At 46.4% G+C, this 20,244-nt stretch overlaps 1 protein-coding gene across 2 annotated transcripts in view; it reads right to left on the bottom strand.

Moving 5' to 3' along the window:
- The window catches only part of UCHL3 (ubiquitin C-terminal hydrolase L3), a 397,999-nt gene that overhangs the window by 280,546 nt on the left and 97,209 nt on the right, over positions 1–20,244 (bottom strand). For both annotated transcript variants that reach the window (XM_085622017.1, XM_085622018.1), the window contains exon 2: positions 2,110–2,238. In XM_085622017.1, coding sequence (XP_085478143.1) covers positions 2,110–2,238 — 129 coding nt within the window. The remainder of the gene's footprint in view (positions 1–2,109; positions 2,239–20,244) is intronic.

The following is a 20,244-nucleotide window of genomic DNA, read 5'->3' as shown; positions in this document are numbered from 1 at the left end:
GCGGCAGCAATCCGGGACGGCACAGTGGAGCTGGTGTCCGGAAGAGGGGGGGCGAAGTGGGCAGCAGGCGAGACCGGAGTATCGCCCCCCAGCCGCAAGCAGGCACTAAACGCCATGTTTTGCCGCTATACGGTGCAATGGCCGGGGGGGGGGTCGTAGCAAGGAGTCATTCCCCTCAGGTCTACGCCGCAACGGGAAAGGCCGACAGTCGCTTCTCTTCTCGCAGGTTCCCTCCGCCGCTGGCTAGGCAATAGGTGAAGGGGGCGGCTGCCTCCCACCGCGCGGTCCTCAGAGCGGGGCAGGGGACCCGCCGCACCGGGGCCCACCCCACAGCTCCAGCCCGTCCGGCACAGGGTGCAGAAGGTGTCCGGCCGTCCCTCTCCGGGCTCGTCCGGCAACGATCCGTGGTGCGAGGTAAAATCGGGACCGCGGGGCTCAGGTTAGCGCTAGCTGGTCAGGCAACTGCGGAGCTTCCAGGGGGCCAGCAAAGGCCGTAATGGCGCAGGGTTTCAATGCAGAGGACAAAAGCACCCAGAACTCGGGCATCCAGGCGGGCTGAGACTCCGGGAAAGCGGCAGCGCGGTCAGCGCGTCTTCGCACACGGTGCACCTCGAAAATCGGCGAGGATGGGCATCAGGATAGTAGTCCGAGGCCACGGACCGACGGAGCCGGGCGCTCAAGCGTCTGCTCCGGTCGCCATCTTGGCTCCTCCCCGGCTCTGGCACTCTTGATCTAGCAATAAATGTCACCACTCTTTTTAACCACAGGCCAAACAAATAGCAGAGAAATGTAATAAATTACTGGGTCCACTCAACTGATTTCTACACCAAATTCAATTAAATGGGTATATTACAACATATCAAAATAGGCATTAGAGAAAATTAGAATGCAATCATAACAATCAAACAGTCTCGTGAGGAAAACAAAAAGTTTCTGGCTCACCCCCCAAACCAGGGGTTTTAATACACATTTTACGCATAGGCAACATACAAACACTGCAAATTCAGCATGGCATGCCTAGCAATAAAAAAACGTAGGTGGAGAGCGCACTCTGTTTAGAATTGTAAACTAGTTTATAGCGATATGCGTGCTATGTTGCCAAATGTGCCTGCGATGCATATGTAATAAATGAAATGAAGTGGCCTAGACCCTAAATGGTGACTAGGACTGCAACATGCACAGCTGATAAGTTTTTTCTTGCATTCAATACAATTTATTAATAAATTGTATTGAATGCAATAAAAAAACTTATCAGCTGTGCATGTTGCAGTCCTAGTCACCATTTAGGGTCTAGGCCACTTCATTTCATGACTAGCAATAACACATATCGGACAATTCAGAATCATGATGGTAATTAAAATTATTACAACGCTAACCCATTTCTAAGGCAGAGGAAATTTTCCATTAGCTTCCACAGCAACAGCATTGTCCGGAGATCTAGAACACAGTATGAAACATTTTCAAACAAGGACACGTACACTAGTGTTTTGATAAGCCTACATTGGAACTTCAGTGGAAGTGTCCTCTGGAATGATACTCTGGGAACACAAAGAAAGATTCATTCACAATACACACTTTCTAGGAAAATAACCAATCGCGCCAGTTTTCTGTGCTCTGCGAAGACTGCAGGGAGGGAAGACATGCATGGGGACATTGATGTGAAGGTGCAATAAGCAGAAGGAAGATGAACAGACCACAAAACCATCAATTTTAATAAAAATTGTGTCTCTGCAGAAATGTGGCATTACTAAATATATTAATAAAAACACTTCTGAGCCTCAAAATAAATGTGTTTCAAGTGCAACATTATTAATTAATCGGTTACGACTACATTCACTATAAAAATCATAAGTATTCAAAATGTATTTGTCACCCAAAATTGCACACTTTAAAAACCTTCAACAGCACCACAATGCATGTGATGAGAGAAAGGAATAACAAGAAAAAGAATGTTATATACTCTCATTTGAAAAAAATCATTTACTTCCCTTCTTTCCTAGTTCTTTTTTTCTTAATTTGTTGTCGCAAAGGGACGATGAAAACTGCACTTTTGTATCCACGTTTAGTACTAATATCAACCAAAATTGAGTGGGGAGGCGGGGTAATTACCTTTTGGGTGACTGGAAAAAGAAGCAGCACCGCACAGACGGGTCTTGGTACTAAGCTGAGGAGCTCGTGGTCCAGTCCGTAAACATCCACAAACTGCCAGCTAGGAAGTACTCCAAGTTGCTTAAGAAACTGTCCAAAAACAAGAAATGTGCGGCATAAGAAACAGGTATCATTACATAAAATATAGATTTTTTCCCTTTTTTTTAATTGAAGGTTTTGGATAAATCAATAAAAACATAAAAGCACAAACTGTTGGTACATGGAATTGGAAAGAGCTTGAGGAGCACAGCAACAATAACGATAGAGGTGATATCAAAGTAATCTTTCGGATATCGCTGAACCAGGAAGCGGAGATAAAAAAATGTTGTACAAGTTTGGTCACTGTGAGTAAAGGCTGAGATTGACATAATTCCAAGAAAAACAACAGTTGGTGTACTCTATCTGGGAACATGATCGACATAAAAAATAGAGATCGATAAAGCAAAAAGAAAGTAGAGAGGAGCTAAAAGGTGGGGAGGGATAGGAGAGAAGGAGGGGGAGCCATGTGAACCGGTTGGTGATCTTACAGAACTGCTGCAGAATGTGAATCTTATATCGGCGTAGCAGGGCCAAATAATGCCTTTATGGATGCTACAAGTTCTGAATGAAGGTGTATAGTGTCTCCCATATGTGTTGCGAAGTCACGGGTCTACCCCTGTCATGCGAATGTGCTATATATGTACTTTTATGGTTAGTGACCCACGCCCATCATGTATGGTAAGAGACATTGTTAAAGGATTTCCAGTCTATCAGTATAACCTTAAGAGCAATAATGAGCAGTAATTCGAGTAGAGCTAGGTCGGAGTCTGGGATTTTGAAAGCTGGTACTGCTATGTGTGGCTTCAAGAATCACCATTAGGAAGTTCAATGAGATGGAGGATTAGAAGATTCTATTTAATTGAGAAGTGATATTCACCCAAAAAGAGGATAGGCAGGGGCATGAGAAGATCATATGCTTGCTGTCACCAGGTAATGATTTACATGACCAATAGATGTCAGAATCTATTAGTTTTAGTTTCTAGAGTTAAGTAGGGGCCTAAAAGAGGAAGTGAAAAGCACAAATCTTTGTTTGCATCAGTGAAGGGAATAGTTTGTTTTGAAGTAGGTGAGAGCTAATTTTTGAACAGGTTGCCACCTCACGGGGTGGTGAGCCTTTAGTGAAGATATATGAAGATCATCTGGTTTGTAGGATTGGGTTTCACTGAGGGGGTGGCTTTATTTACCATTTTGGAAATCTTGGATGTAACGTGGCCCCATGCTTGAAGCAGTTGAATAGTGCGGAGACAAGATGCTATTTGAATAAGGCCTAACTTTGACATTTTTGCTTTGATTTGAAAGAAATCTTAGAAATCCAAGTTGGAGAGTCCATGTTTTACTTGGAGAGCCGCAAAGGATAATGGTTCACAGGCTGCATAAAGATCAACTATTCTAGAGATACCCCCATTTTGGGTTGATGATTGGGGAATTGGCAATCTGCAGTCTCTTATTGTTCCATAGCGTTCTGGAGTAGGATTTGTGTAGATTGGATGAAAGTGCTTTAACCGACAGTAAAGCTGAAATTGTGTCTGTAAGCACCTTGCTAGAGTGTGGAATAGAGTGGTGGGACACAATCAGGTTTTTCTTCCAATGGGAAGGGGTGGCTGATGGTCAGATAGATACTAAGTCACACAGGTTTTTTGAGGACCTCAACTTTAAACCAACGTGCCCCCTGTGCTGCCAGAAATGTGGTTTGGTAATTGACCCAGTTAGGGAAGTTGCAACTACCATCCTGAGACAGCCGAACAGGGAGCATGCTAGCTAAGGTGGCGATTAATGAGGACACCATCATTTTGATAAGACTCTACCCTGCCCCGCCATGAGATATGTTTAGGGATCCAGGGGTCTAAGCAGCCAGTAGGTCTCTAATGTTTTAGATTGTTTTTAATTCATTCTAAGCTACTGATCCTGAGAGGTCATTGCAAAACCAGAAACTTAGATATTTGATGAAACTAGACTTTCCTTGGAAATTGGAATTACAGACACGGGCAGGGTGGCAGTGAACGTTCAAGGGGAAGACCGACTTTTGTTTCATCTTTGTTCAAAGAGTATCAAGAGCAACTAGTAGAACTGGCTAATAATATTCAGGATTGCCGGGATTTCTATATCCGGTATTCCGTACATATTAATATGTTGTCCGCATGCACAGCTGTTTTGAAAGCCATGTCACCAAATGGTACGCCAGTAATTTCTGTGAATGCATTTAACATTAATAAGAGGGGATCAATAGCTAGAAGTAATAAGGGGGATAATGGGCAGCCCTGACGAGTACCTTGTTGTAAGGCAAAGGGTTGTGACAAGGCAACGTTGATTTTAATTCAGGCTGAGGAATTAGAATATAGGGCCATAGTCATTCTGATGAAGGAGTCACCTAGGTTTTATCTGCGTAAGGTGGCTTCTATATACGGCCAGGAAACCTTATCAAAAGCTTTCTGAGCAGCTATAGCAGCTGCAGATGGGGAGAGCGAGCTTGAGGATTTCTCAATTACATGACAAAAAAGCGACACTGTCACAGGCTAATCAGCCTTTAAAAAAGCCTGTCTGAGTAAAATGGACCGGTTTTGTGATCAGGAGTGCAAGCCGCTTGGCCTAGAATTTGGCCTAAATCTACGATTCTATATTTAGAAACAAAATGGGTTTGAAATTCTTAGGGTCAAAGTAATATTTCCATTTGTTGGGAAAAACCACAATATTTGCCTCAGAAGAAGTACCAGAACTTTACCTGAGATGTCAAAATGATTTAGGGCGGACTCTAAGGAGTCCATAACCGTAGGAGCAAAGGGTTTGTATAAGTTAATGGGGAAGCCATCCAGGAGTGGGGCTTTACTAGTTGAGATAGTCTTTATTGCAAACAATCTATTATCTATGGATAGGTCTGTTTAATGCAAGTTGATCAGTGGCAGAGATTGATTTTATTGGGAGACTCCAAAGGAATTTTAAACATGCAGAAGTGATTATGGTTGGGGTGATAACTCAGCGTAGAATCTCTGGAAGGCCTTGAGAATATCCTCGGTTGTGGTCTGCAATCTACCTTGATGATCTTTAGTGCTCTGCAGTGCTACTCTTGGAATTTCAGGTACTCCACTTGGGATCTACCAGCCTCATTTAAGTATAACAGCTTCTTGTCTTTCTGGACATGCACCCATAAGTGTGCGTGTTGTATTGATAATGGAGTTATATTAATGTTTAAGGCGTTTAGGGGCAGCCATGTTCACAGGGTCATTTGAACGCCTACAAAGAATTTTCTTAGCTTTAATCTCAGCAGTTAGTTTATCTAGGGAGGATTTTATTATTTAGTATTTCCTAGACATGCGGCTTATCACCTGGCCTGCACACCTCAGTGTATCCCAGAGTATAAGGGCGGCGGAGGCAGAGGCTTTGTTCTCTTGTGTAAACAAGGCTAATTCTTTATGGGGTTCAAGCACCTCTCTCTCATCTAGAACCTTGGCATTCATAATCCATGTACGACCTTTAGACTGAATGGGTAGTATCTGCAGGGAGATCGAAATGGTGGCGCGGCCTGAAATCATGATAGGTTCAAGGGACAAGGAGGATGTATCGGGGAGGAGAGAGGAGTCGACCAGAATGTAGTCTATCCTCAAAAAGCTATTGAGTGGTTGAGAGAAGAACATGAAGTCGTTACCTGTGGGGTAATGCAGTCTCCAGACAGCGACTAGACCATGTTTTGTACAGAAAGAGCGCATTGCTTTTTGAGCTTTGGGTACTCTAAAGGCAGAATTCCTATCTAAGGTAATGTCCTTCGGTTAATACGGGGTTGAACTTTAGCAGATCATTTGTCCCAGAATTGTGAGTAATCTATAGTAGGGGTACAAATGTTCACTGCATTTATTTCTGATGCGCTGCTTTAAAGTTGTGTGATCAACCGTCTACTGCCATCGTCTAGTTCAGACGTAATAAATAGTTCAGATTTTTCACAAATCAAGGTGATTACACCGTTCTTCTTGGAAACCGCAGCGGAGCAGGCTAGGTCAGTCACCCAATCGGTGAGCATGGAGAGTGCTTCTTTATAGCCAATCCTGGTTTCCTGAAGGAATGCCAGGTAAGCCTTAAGTGAGTGGCAATAATCAGCAAGCTTTCGACGTTTCACCGGATGGATAAATCCTTTAGTATTTAGAGAAACAACTTTGATGAAAGGAGACCGATGACCAGTCACTGGAGTCGAGGGTGACTACTGTGAGTATGGGGTGGGTTGGGGCCACCGCACGTGGTGAGTTAGAGGGGATGTGGTCAATGTCAAATGGCTCAGAAGAAAGGCGAATAACGGAGCAGAAGGGGAGGAATAAGAAAGTCATAAAATATTGAAACAAACTCCAGGGTAAGGAGGAAGCCCTTAGGAGACAAGGTACGGAGTACAGGCCAATGGGAAACACCAGGGGCGTAGGAGACACTAAAATTCTGGGGGGACAGGGACAACCTTGTGCACTTTCCAGTGACCCTATACAAATCACCTCCCGTTAAACAAATATAATCGCATACTTTCGAAGTGAAATATTGAGAAAAGCAGGCATGTAGTCACAGTTTGCATGTATGCTTTATTGTTATTTACATTCATATAGTAATGAGATCAAATGTTTAAAAAAAACATATATATGAATCTTGCATCTTAATGCACAAAGCAAACAAAGGCCGCTGACTTAGGGTGGGGGCGTCGTGTTGGCAAGTGCATTATGGTTTGAAAAGTACCTGCTGCTGCATTCCTGGTCTCCAGCAATTTTCAGGCAACAATAAAAATGTGAAGATAACTTCGGTGATTAATGTTCTTTTTTGAGAGAGATCGAAGGCTTGTCTAGTGAAAGTTTTAATTCATGGTAAGGTAGCCACAGTGGCGTAATATGCCTGCTGCAAAGAACGTGTACCACGCAGATCACAAAATGCATATCATGTAAATAGGTCAGTGAGTTACTGCTTTTGTCTGAGATATTCATTTGGTATTTGAAGTTTATAAGTTAAAATCCTAACATTGAACAGTGAGCTATTAACCGTCATCAAAGAGCTGCATAAAAACTTCAATGTATAGATTAGAACGTTATGATTTTTCCCCAGTCTTTCACTATCCTAATGTTGGAAAATGGGTTCATTAGGATAGAAATCAATTCTGATTATTGAAGAGAACCCCCCAACCATGAGGTTATGTTTTACATTCTGAGTTTGTGCTTCTCTAGTGTTGCAAAACCGCCCTGGGCACTCCCCAACTTTTTGCTGACTGGTACTGGTGGTACCTGACTGACTGACCCTGGCCTCTGCCTAAACAGCCAGTGCTATTCTGAAAGAGGCACTTAAAAATACAGTGAAAACACCTACATACACTAGGGTGCACTATGGGTTAGGGTACCCCTATGATTGGCATGACCTCTCCTATAAGGCCCTAGTACATAATAGGGCAGGGGGATTAGAACTACTTTTAAGTCCCTAGAATATAATAAGGCATGGCAGTTTAGAGGCCAGCATCCCTTTTTGCGCTTGCATGTGTGCACTGCTGAAGCCTGAGGTCAGTTTAAAAGTAGCCCTGTGTTATGGGGCTGCTTTTAAAATGCAAATTGTGCCCAAATTAGACTTTTGGGTTTGGGGAACTTACAAATTGATCAACTACAATGTTGGGGCAAAATTAAGTGGAAAAATGTTTTCCACTTAACTATGGCTGTATCATATTTGCCACATAATACATCATCTGCTGCATAATCTAACGATGTTTAGGGCCCTTTGCAAAGGTTAGTAAAGAAAACAATTCCTAAGAAAACAATTGGTCCCAGACACTCCTAATGACACTCAAATTAATACCTGTAGGAGAGTGTAGTATGCAATCAATTCATACAACCAAAAATGTATAATGTAAAGGCACATTCAACAGGGAAATCTCATAGATAAGAGGCCAACCAAAGTCAATTAAATTGCAAACATCAATTTATTTCCCGCTGACTCATATTCATAAAATGTCTGAGGGCCAGGGGTAAAGGGGCCTGCTACGGGCCCCCAATGTCCCTTTCGCCACCATTTCCATGGCAGGTGAACCGCCATTGATAAGCTGGCGGGTAAGGGACATCGTAATCCCTGCTGCGGTGCATGGTAGGCACCACCAGCATTGTAGGAACCACGAGCCCCTCCACCACAACGGCGGGCTCAAGAAGCCCGTTGGGTGCGTGGTGGTTGGTCTTTCCGACCGCCAGGTAACCACCCGCCATTGTAATATGGCGGGCTGTGATGCAGTCACCAATGGCGGTGGGACCGCCACCGGCGGGGTGACGTGGCGGTCCCACTGCCATTATAATCACCCCCTAAGTTTGGTGTGCATGCAAATCCTACATTGCCAACCCCTGGCAAGTTGCACTGCTAGTGCTGGGAAAAAGGCCAATGGAAGTACCAATGGGTGAGGTGGACTGGCCTCAAGGGTCTTGTGACCTCAGTGACAGATTCACTGTCGATCTAGGATGTGCTTCTTCATATGCCTGCCTGTAAGACTGGAAGTGAACTGCAGTATGGATTGTGGTGGACAGGTCCACCTGAGGGGTGCTACGACACCTGGGCTTCTAAGGTCTATCGGGCCTTCTAAGGTGTAGCATCGGAATAAGCTCTGTCAGGAGTGTGGTATGGTGAACTGGTCATGAAGGTCTGAACATGGTTCTCCAGTTCCAAATTCAGCAGCTCTGGCCAGAGTGCCACATTCTCTCCCACACTGAACACCAAACTGCCCCACTGAGAGAAACTCGCACTGCCTTCAGCACAACTCAATTGTGCTGCGACTAAATTCAAATTATGCACTAGACAACAGTAAAATGCTGCCTGAAAAAAAATGAATAACACCCTGGAAAAAGCAAACACTCATAGGGAATGCAAGAATAAGCAAAGCATGTGAACTGTAATCAGAAAAACATGGTTACCTTAACGGTTTTAAACTCATTATTCAGAAATCAGTAAGTGATTTTGCCTGAAAAGTTCAAGACATGGCTACAGGACCAGGAAGGGACCCCTTTCAATGTCCATTGCTTATATCCTTTCAAAATGTAAGCAGTTTGGTTTAAAAAAGACCACATCCCCGAACACAGAGCCGCATTTTATAAGCTAAAATAATTAAAAAGTTGAAAACAATCATATTAAACGTTTCCACTCTACCCATCAACCAGGGATTGCAGTCCCTTTAGGAATGGTGCACTTCCCGATCCTGGGAAAACAGTGTGTTCAAAGAAAGAAGATAAAACGAAAGTAGCGCTTTCACTGGCAAACTCTGAAAGTGGCGCTAATGTGTGTGGGTGTAAATAACAATCTGGCCTGTCTGATGACCACTCTGTATTGCTTTATTTAGGTATTTAACTATTTTTTCTCTCCATTCCGAGGTTTTTCTTTTCAATAGAAAACGGTCAGAAAATGAGGACATTTACAGCCAAAGTGTTCCGCCTTTTTTGGATCCATTTCACAGGGGAACAAATAAAGAAAAGGAGAGGCAAGAGAGAGTACTTTAAGAGCTGCCTCTTGAAATCAGCACGCAAGCAGGAGCGAGACCGAGACAGAAAGAGATGGAGGAAAAAAGAGAGGAGGGCAGCCGCCAGATGCAGATCAGGAGTAGTGGACACCGTCCTTGAAGGAAAAGAGACAACGTTTATTTTTTCTCCGTTCTCTGCCCTTCCCAGAACGGCTGAGCCTTCCTGCAGCAGAACAAAAGGCAGAGGGCGGGTGGCCTCTGAATCCAGGCAGGTCAAGTGCAGGGCCATTAGGTAGCGCTGTCGCGTGCTAATGGCCCTGCGATAACAGAAGGATGAGGGGAAATTCCTTTGTCCCCTCGTCCCCCCCACCCTTGTCCCCCGTGTCCCCCCCACTCCAAAATCTGGGGGGATATATCCCCCGCGCCCCCCACACTTCCTACGCCCATGGGAATCACGCACCAGAAGGGGGGAGGGTGAAAGACCTCCACGCTGCTATGTAAATACACAAGCAAATTAAAGGTTATAAATGAGAACCATAATGCATGGAATCTAAACATCTACCATAATTAAAAAGATAAAGGGCATACATAGCACACGGTACATTCGTTGAGAGTGAGCATTGCATACTTACATTCCTGCAAGGGACAGAGGCCAAATGGTTAACTCGGGAGCATTGGCTACATATGCCGCTGCCAGAAAGACTTGCTAAGGTAGTAAGTTTATTATCCCACAGAGACAATCCTACGAGGAGCTGTGAGACTGTGCCAGGTGCTATTGTGTATCCATAAAGAAGAAAACCGGGGTGAAGAGTCACAGTGAAACAAATCAGTTTGGAGTCGGCTCCTCCTCTAGTGCATGCAATGCCAGCAGAGGAGACAGGGCAAGGCTCACAGCGCGAACATCGAACCAGCGACATTAGGAGATGCGAGGCTACATCATTAGTCATTGGGGATCCTTAAAGAAGAGAAAAGGTGTTGACAGCAACACACAAGTGGAACCGATTGGAGTCTGTACCACCTCTCTAGTACATGAAACACCTGCAAAGGAAAGGAGCAAGGTTAACAACGTTAACACACTGAACCACCAAAATACTGCGATATCCCGGAGACGCTAAAAGACAAAGGAATTGGAGAAGCCGCCGTAGTATATGTGGCCGCTGGGGCTTCCGCATAAGAAACCCTTGAGACCCACAGGCCCATCAAATCGCCAAGGAGTGGCAAGCGCCCTGGCTCAAGGAACAGCCAGCTGCGATAACAATAGTATTGCGGTGGAAACAGGAGAGACGCAGCTTTCGCTACTTGTAGTTAGCAATGAAAGCAAATAGGTGCCCCGGGGCAATAGTGCAGGGTCAATTATGGGTGCCGCCCCAATAGGTAGAGGGTATCTCAAAGTGTGGCCAGACATTTGTAGGTAGGCCAGAAGCCCGGCAGAGGGCTAGCCAGGATTACTGAGTGAGCCATCTAGAATAAGTGAACATCACACAGATTACATTTCACATTTCCCCTAAAGACAATGCTAGTAATTTCAGAGAGGATTACAGATTCACAGCTAGAAGTCTCATAACTTTCTAAAATAGCTCAGACTTGTAAATAATGCCTGATTTTTTCTCTTTAGCGTACCTGGTGAGATGCAGGGCTAGAACAAGAAAAACAGGCTGTGCAGTCTCTATTTTTATGTACATTAAACATTTCGCTGTTTTTAGTGTGAAATGAAAATAAATAAATGATTTCTCTAAATTATTAATGGTTATCAAAACACACAAGATTTCAATACCAAACAATCTGGCAGTGAGTCACTCCGTTCTCCATACATACTCACTCCCAAAATTTGCCGCTAGATGGCGGTGTAACATTAAACATTTCTTTTTTTTTTTTTTTTTAAACAAATTTTATTCTTGATGAGATTTGGGCAAAACCCTACAAATACCTGCAGGAAAGAAAGCAAATTGGACAGGAATACCATTATTTCAAAACCTTTGCAATACATGCGGACATGCAGGGAAACACAACCAAAACAATATGCAGAGAATTCCAGACACACCTTTCTATAAGATATGGTCACAAAATGACAAACAATTGCGTAGTGTGGAGTGCTTATATCCAGAGGAACATACCTATGTGGTCATTTAATTTCGATCAGGGGTCCGGGGATGGTAGGGGAGGGAGCTCGATCCCACGATACTCCAATCTCCGCACCCATACATTTATCTAGCTCTGCTTTCCACTTGCCTAAAGTCCGGTGGGGGGGGGGGGGGTCCCTTTCCATAGCTGTGCGATATTGCGTTTGGCGATATTAAGGGCCAAAAAGAGTAAATGTTGTTTATATTTATTGCCCCCTATCTCATCCGTACTATGCAAGAAGAAGAGTCACGGGTCATATGGAAGTTCCCATGATAGTACCTCACTGAGGCAAAAAGGATACCCTGCGCCAGAAGGGTTGCAACGCAGAGCAGCCCCAGACTGTATGGAAAAATGTCCCTTCTTTTCTGTCGCATGGTAAGCATGTAGGGGATTGGATGGCGCCCATCTTCCAGAGCCTGGTTCGAGTATAATATGCGCAGTGTAAGTACTTGAATTGAGTGAGATGGTACCATGTGGAAACTGCCGCGCTCAGAGGTCTATCAATGGCCTCTGCCCAGTCGTCGGTCAGGTCGGGAATGTCCTCCTGCCACACACGTCTGGTCTTGTCGAGGGTAGTCTGGGTGTGAGTGGTCAGTGTTTGATAGATTTGTCTGATTTTGTGTAGGCCTAAAATCTCCCATGAAGAGGCACCCTTAAAGAGGATGGAATTCAGGTAGGGACTCCAGGGTCTGGATCAGGGGGGTCACAGCATTTCAGAGTTGAAGGTATTTATAGAACTGGGTCTTATGTAGTTGAAAATCTACTTGGAGTTGCTGGAAAGATTTCTGTGTAGTACCCTGCATCACATCGCCCAGGGTAGAGATCCCTACCAAGTCCCACCCAAGGAAACTCCGCAAGACTGCCACCAGACGACGGTATGTAACGTGCCACAGGGGAGTTGTTTGAGTTAGTGTCCTACGCCACCCCATCTGCTTGATCGGGTCCCGCCAGAGCTGTATGACCACTTTACTTGCTGAGGGTAACGGCTCCAAGGAGTCGTGACTGTAGAGGGGCTGGAGAAGGGGAGTCTGTCCCATTGCAGCGTGCTTGAGTGCGAAAGCCGGGTCGGTTGGGGAGTTGTAACACCATTCATTTATTATCAAGACATGAGAGGCGACATAGTAAGCATAGACGTCTGCCGCTGCAATTCCCCCACAATATGTAGACTGGGAGCATGTGTGTAGCACTACTCTAGTCGCAACGCTGTTCCAGAGACATGTATCAAGTATGGCATTTACTTGTGCGAAGCAGGATCCCGGGATCTTGTAAGGGAAATTTTACAGTCTTTAGAGAATTCTGGTTAAGGAGATCATCTTGAAGATGGCAGATCAACCATATAATGATTGTGGAGGAGAGGACCATATTGTAGTTTCATTAGTTAGACTCGCGAGCAGTGAGCTGATATTGTTGGCCCATGAGATCTTAGGGCTTGGTGATATGAAGAAACCATCTGTCGCGTGGGACAGCGGTGTCGCCCAAGTGCCCCATATCCCTGATTGCCGCATACTGGGAGGAGCACAGATTAAGCAGGGTTGGTATGCAGGCCGGTAGCTTCCCCAAACACTAAGGATCTGTAGGATACGTGGTCCGGAGAACCATGGGTCTGTCATAAAGAAGAGGACATCGTCCGCATATAACGCGATGCGGTCTGAGTGCGATTGTGACCATTCAAACCCACGGAGCACCGGGTCCACACGAACCCAGGCTGCCAAGGGTTCCAACGCTAGAGCAAACAGTAGCGGGGATTGTGGACAGCCCTGCCTTGTACCTCTGCAGATGGGGAATGGATCAGAATGATGCCCTGCTATACGAACAGAAGCAGTTAAGCTAGTGTAAAGTTCCCGGACATATGCTAGAAAGCTAGGACCGAAGTTTACCGCCTCAAGTAACTTGAGCAGATGGACCCAACTGAGTGAGTCGAACGCTTTATCTATGTCCGCTAATAATAAGGCTGCTGGGAGCCCCAATGTGGAGGCCATCGCTATGGCGTTATGTACTCTCCGTATATTATGGTGGGTGGCCCTATGGGGCATAGAGCCCGATTGGTCAGGGTGAATTAGGTCTGTCACACATGTCCGAAGACGATCAGCTAGGACCTTTCCTAGTAACTTGGGCCCGAAGTTAATGAGAGAAATGGGGCGATACGATGATGGGTCCTCTGGGGGGGGGGGGCGCCCTGGTTTGAGAAATAAGACTATCTCCGCATGTCTCCAATCCCGAGGTAGGATACCCTGTTTGTGTGCATCTTGTATGGCAACCAGTAGGTGGGGGCCTAGTATATTCATATTTGGTCTTAAGAACTCCATAGGGAACCCATTGGGTCCAGGAGCCATCCTGGACGGACAGCATGTAAGGCCCCGGTCAGCTCATCAAGCGTGATAGGGGCATCTAAGTGGTCTCTCACGTGGTCGGTGAGTCTACGTGTTGGGTGGTCTGTAAGAAATTCCGCTATTTGGGCCTCAGAAAGCTGCTCGCGACGGTCATACAATGAGGAGAAGTGCCAGGCGAACTCCCGAGCCACCCGGTCTGGCGAAGAGCATAGGCCTCCTTGCGCATCATGTATGGTTGGGACCACTGCGGGGGATTTGTCGGCTTGGCATAACCTGTGGAGCATGTTACTCAACTTATCATCCCACTGGTATATCCTGTGTTGTGATGCCACCCAGATCTCCTTGGCGTCCTCCATTAGATATTGTTGTATTTCTGATTGCGTGTGTAGCAAATTGCGCCAAAGAGATGGGCTGGGGGCGAAGTTGAGTTGTGTCACAAGGGACGCCTGACACCCGTCAAGGTCTACTAAGCGCTCTTCCTGCACGCATTTCTCTTTGGTCCAACAGCTTATTTCAGCGCCACAAATAGTGGGCTTCAGGGCCTCCCAGAGGATACAGTTAGAAGGAGCGGAAGTGACGTTCGTGTCTAGATACTCTACTATTGCCGTACGTAGCATGTAATGATAGTCTGGGTTTCTGAGGTGCCATGGGGACATCCGCCACCTAAAGGAAAGGGGGTTCTACGAGAGTTGGTGTGTAATTTTAAAGTGATCGGAGAGCCCTCTAGGAAGATGTGTGACCTGTGAAACCCTATGTAGAAATGGATGAGGCGTAAAGAAATGATCGAGGCGGGATTGGGAGCCGTGCACCGCCGACAAGAATGTGAAACAGAGCTCAGTGGAGTGGTATGCACGCCATACGTCGGCCCAGCCTAGGGTGGATGCCAGGATATTCAATTTAGAGGGACCCACTGGTGAAGGACGGTCTGTGCTACGCTGCCTGTCAGTGGGGCCCATGGGGTCATTCCAGCCGCTGCCCAGTAGGGTGAAGCTCCCCGGCAGATCCCCCCCCAAAGTCTGGAGACCCTGTCAACAAATGTGGCTCCTTATGGATGGGGGGCATAAATACTGCCTAAGGTGATGTGTTGCCCGTGGAGTGTGCCCTGTGAGCAGGAGAAACCTGCCTCCCGCATCTACCCAGGTGCACGAGTGTTGGAAGGGGACACTGCGGTGATTGAGGATGGCCGTGAATCCTGGTGAATCCTGCGGGATATACCTGGTGGAACCCGAATCTGGCCAGACAGGGGGTTTTGGTACCTAGGAGGTGAATCTTCTGGAGGAGTAGAATGTCGGCCCCAAAGCATTTGGCTTGACGTAGGACCGCGCCTCTTATTGAGAAGTCCCCTGACATTCCACAAAATCACTGTGAAGTCCCCAAAAGGGGGACTGTCAGACTGTGCCACCATCCCGGATCTCGGAGGGCATAGTAAGGATACTGTCTGAGTCTAGAAAGAAAGTCTGCATATCCAACAACATTATAACTTGATTCCCCATAACACCCCCCTCCCCCCACCCGACACTTCCGAAAACTAGGAGCATCTGTCGTGGTGTAGGGTTCACCTGGCCCCCAACAGGGGGTTGCCAGGTCCCTACGCCAACAATATCCAACCCACCCACAAAACATTAACGACGGGGGATAAAAAAAGTCTGGGGCGCAGCCACTCAATGGCTGGGCGTCCATGCCCATTCAGGGGACATTGATCACAAATATATTCTCAGTGAGAAGAGGCTTATGACTAGCAGGTTTTGCCGCCATGGCACAACTTCATGTCTCAGGTGATATGTTCTGGGCTTGAGGATCGCCTTTCGGAGCCGGATCTGTGGCGCCTTTTAGATTTGGTCCTGCGAGACCTGTTGCGCTCTGAGCTCTGGGAAGAGTCCGATTCCCATGGCGGAGGCGTATGTGGTCGGGGATGTGAATATTCATCAGTCTATTCAAAGACCTCCTCCGGTGAGTCGAAGAAGAATGACTTAGAGTTGAAGATGACTCACATCCTGGCAGGATACAGGAGCATATACTGCAGGTCAAGTTCTCGTAACCTATGCTTTGCGGCCACAAAGGTACTGGCGTTGCTGTTGCACCAGGAGCGTGTAGTCTGGAAAAATCATTCTAGCCTTCAAGTCCTATTGGAACTTTTCTTTTTGAGACCTGGCGAACTGCAGGATAGCGTCCCGGTCAGCATAGTTCTGAAGTTTTGCAATCACTGGTCTGGGGTTCGCGCCTGGGGGTGGTTTCTTTGTCAGCGCCCAGTGGGCCCGCTCAACGACAAAACATGTGGATAGAATTTCCGCTGGCATAAGATCCACGAGCCACCGGGCAACGAAGCAGGTCATGGAGGATCCTTCACACCCCTCCGGCAAGCCTAAGAAGTGCAGGTTATTGCGCCTTGCGCAACCTTCAGCATCTTCCACCCTGGAGGCTAGTTCTTGGGAGACTACAGTCAGTTTATTTGCCTCTTCCTGGAGGGTAGATAGCAAATCTTCCACCTTCGACACCCGAGCTTCTACTTCGGTGATGCGGTCCACAGCTTGTCGAAGGTCCTGGCGCAGAAACAAGACCTCTGACCCCTCCGCACCGATTTTAGCGTCTAGTTGGTCTCTGGCGTCGTTGATCGCTGCTAGGAGGGCAGCATTGTCTGGTATCGCGCCCCCTCCGTCACCACCGGTGGCCCCCCGGGCGGGGTTAGTAAACTGGTACAGGGTGCCCTGTTTGGGGCCAGAGCCACCAAGTTTGTCTCTGCCCATAGTACCTGTTCAGGTAAGCCAACGCCAGGGCAACTCGTGGGGTGAAATGCCTGGTATGCGCCTGCACTGTCACTGGGACGTATGGTTCCAGCCCGAGGGGTGGTGCTGGGCTCGCTGCAGTGGAGCACTGTCAGCGGGTCCTCAGGGAATCAGGTTGTCCCTGGGCCACAAACTGCACCGAGCCTGGCCCAGCCGTTTCTGTAGTCCACTATCACCCGCCCAGGAGGCCCCGTAAGGGGACCCGACTCACCGGACCGCCCGCCAACAGCACTCCCCACCGGCCCTCTTGCCTCTGGTGTTAGGCTGTGTGGTGTTTTGAAATGTGTGTGTGTGTGGAAATGTGGATTTTCCTGATCAGTTATGTCCCCTATCTTGGACCCCAACGGTTTTATATGCATGTTACAAGTACATGTATGTTCTCTCCAGTTCCAGTTTCTAAGACGCAAACATATGTGCTTCCACCGTTAACATGTCCTCTGTCAGATCCGCCATGAATGGGCTGGATATTCGATTCCTAAGTATGAAAGGCCACCGACTTTTTATGGCTAAGTTACTCCATTTTTACAGTTCAGGCGAGTAGGCCCGATTCTGTCCTCAAAGCCTTTCCCTGCTCTCTGTCTCTGACAGCTTCAGCTTGAGCTCGCATCTGTATCCATGAACTTTGTCCTACTCCCTGTGCAGCTAACGGTGCCTGCCTCGGCCAGTTTTCGCCTGTCTGCCAAGAAGTTGTATTTCACCTTCGAAATATCTATTTTGCTCTTCAGCCGATGCATTCCTGTCCAGTGATTTAGGTAAACATTTCCTTTAGCTCACAAGCAAAGGACTCAGCCTTTCCGTCCTCCTGCAAGTGATTCATAGCCCTGTTGCCATGGAAAGTTTTCTGCCCCTCGCATCTCATATAGACACTTAGACGCTTGTACACGCACACAGTCAGTATAGAATAGATTCTGTCCGAGAGTCTCTTCCTTGTGGATAACATAGTTCTTTAAACATAGGATGTTAGATATGATTTGGGATTAGGTTGACTTGACCCCAGACTTCTCGTCTCCACATGTAGAGCTAAATGTCAAGTCCCCTTCACCCCCTAGTTGCACGTCAATTACACGTCATGCTGCCGCGCGCGCATCTATGCCAAGTATTATCTTATAGATCCACCTATGTCTGATAATTCTAACCAATCATGTTTCTTTTATTCCTTATTACGCCTAGTTTCGATTATGTCACTGTCACGTCATTTTTCTTATCAAATGTTACGCCTTCTACATTCGTTTCATTGTAATGAACTTATTATAAAAATACATGTCTGTTAATAAATTATTGTACTTCACTTCCTGAACCTTCGTGGTGACGGAACCTGAGGGCCGCGACTCGAGTCGGCCATTTTGAATGGAATAAAGCCCATTAGAGAACCTCTTATACCACGGATTCTGCCTCTTGTTATTTTGAGCTATTTACTTTAATTTAAGATTCCGCATGAAATTCAGTCCGGTAATATTTATTTTATTTACCACATAATGGCGCCCGAATAGGGACACTTTCTCATCTCACGCGCCGGCGGTGCGTTGCAGGCCCGGTCTCCTGCCACAGCTGGACGGACCATAAACGCGTACCAGCAGGATTTCCTGTAAGCTCCCTCCGGTCAAGCGGGGGCGACTGAGGCTGCGATCAACCCAGACGAGGCGGTGAGAAGTGCGAAGTATCCCGACCAGAGCCTAGCTGAGAGAGCAAGATCCGAGGTATACAGAGGCCCACCAGGTTTTCCGAAATTCCGACGTCCAGAGGGTCCGATGTCCGCAGTTATCGAGTCCTGTCCATTCTCTGAGGCCTTCCGTTTCAAGGAGCTACTCGGTGAGTACCATCGCCGGGGAGGCGTGTTGACGCGCACATAGGTTGTGCCGGTCAAGACGGATTTGGGTACACAAATCCGGTCTGCACTGTTTAGCAGTGTATATGTACTGTTTAGCAGTATATCAAGTATTCCGAAGTATTCAGTTATTGTCAAGAATTCAGCGTGGTGATTAGTTAGGCAGACTGTCATCATTGTCGATCATTGTTATAATGTTTAATGTTTAATGTTTAAAGTATTCAGAAAATGTCTTGCATATTGTGGTATGAATGATTGTTTATTGTTCACTGTTCATTATTGTGTTTCTCGTATTAAGTAAGTTCAAGAGTAAGTATCAGGTCAGTTGTCAATATGCCGCTCTTCTCGAAGTTAAGACAGATTACCACCAGAAAAGGGGTGCTTGAAGAAGCAGTTCCTATTCCTCCTAGAGACACTCCAGGACATTTCATGTACCATAAGCATGGCCTAGATGCCATATTGTTTCTTGATCTATGGGTAGATTATACCAAAGGATTACCGGAAAGTCAAAGGTGGCCCATAGCGGGAACCTGGGATGCAGAGTGCATCATGAAAGTGGAGGAAGAGTTATGGAAAAGAAAGGTCAGACAGTCACAGAAAGACGCTGTTGAGTTATGGCGTAAAGAATCTCATAGACGAACAGAAAAAGCACGTAGACAAGAAGAGAGGAGTAAAGAAAGTTCAAATAAAGTTCAAGAAAATCTATTAATTGAGGAAGGTATCCGAGTGAAATCAGAACAAGTAAATAGACAAAGAAATGCTCTTATGAATGGTATGTATCCCCTTCTAGCCGAAGGACTACCTAAGGCTGTTACGGAGGTGCCAAAAGACTTGCCACCCCCATTATTTCCAATTAAGGTACATCCAAAGGGGCATCCCAGAACCGCAGAAGATGTTTTTCTTTCCTCATATCTAGACGATGCAGCCCCCGAGTATGCTAACGCCACACCACATAGACCGTCTGGCGGAGGGGTTCAACGTCAGGATCAGGTATCTGTCCCCGTGCAACAGCAAGTCCCGATACAAGCTCCGGCAAGCACATCTGTTTCCGCATCTGTCTCCGCAGTCGACTCTACAGGGGTATCGACACCCATAGTTGCTGTGTCACGTTCAACGAATCCATTCACACCCGACGCCCCAGATGGGGCCACGGGAGGTGCTAGCAGTACTTTCACACCACCTAGAATAAATAAACTTGTTTTTCAAGAATCAGCACATTCACGTACACCTAAGTTCGTAAATGAACGTACGCTTAAGGAACTCCTTGTAAATTGTAGATATGACCCCGTGGTCGGTAAAGAGGACGAAATGGTCCTGGCATCATTACGTATCAGACGAGCCGCAGAGTATTTAGCAAGGTTACCAGGAATGACTACGCATCTGGATAACATATATCATTTTGTTCAAACAGGACGAGATCCAGGATGTATTAACAGAGCTATGGAATTCCAGAAAGTAGAGATACAGGGGGAACTGTTACGTTTCCTCATAAACTGTGTGATCAGAAATCAAGATCGTCCGGGGGTAGACCGGAATGCAATGCTTATTCTTACAAGATGGAGTCAG

The sequence above is a fragment of the Triturus cristatus genome, chromosome 8 (genome assembly GCF_964204655.1).
Source record: "Triturus cristatus chromosome 8, aTriCri1.1, whole genome shotgun sequence".
In the NCBI taxonomy this organism is placed as follows: Eukaryota; Metazoa; Chordata; class Amphibia; order Caudata; family Salamandridae; genus Triturus; species Triturus cristatus.
Note: the sequence above shows the minus strand (reverse complement) of the source record. Positions and strands in the feature narration are given on the sequence as shown.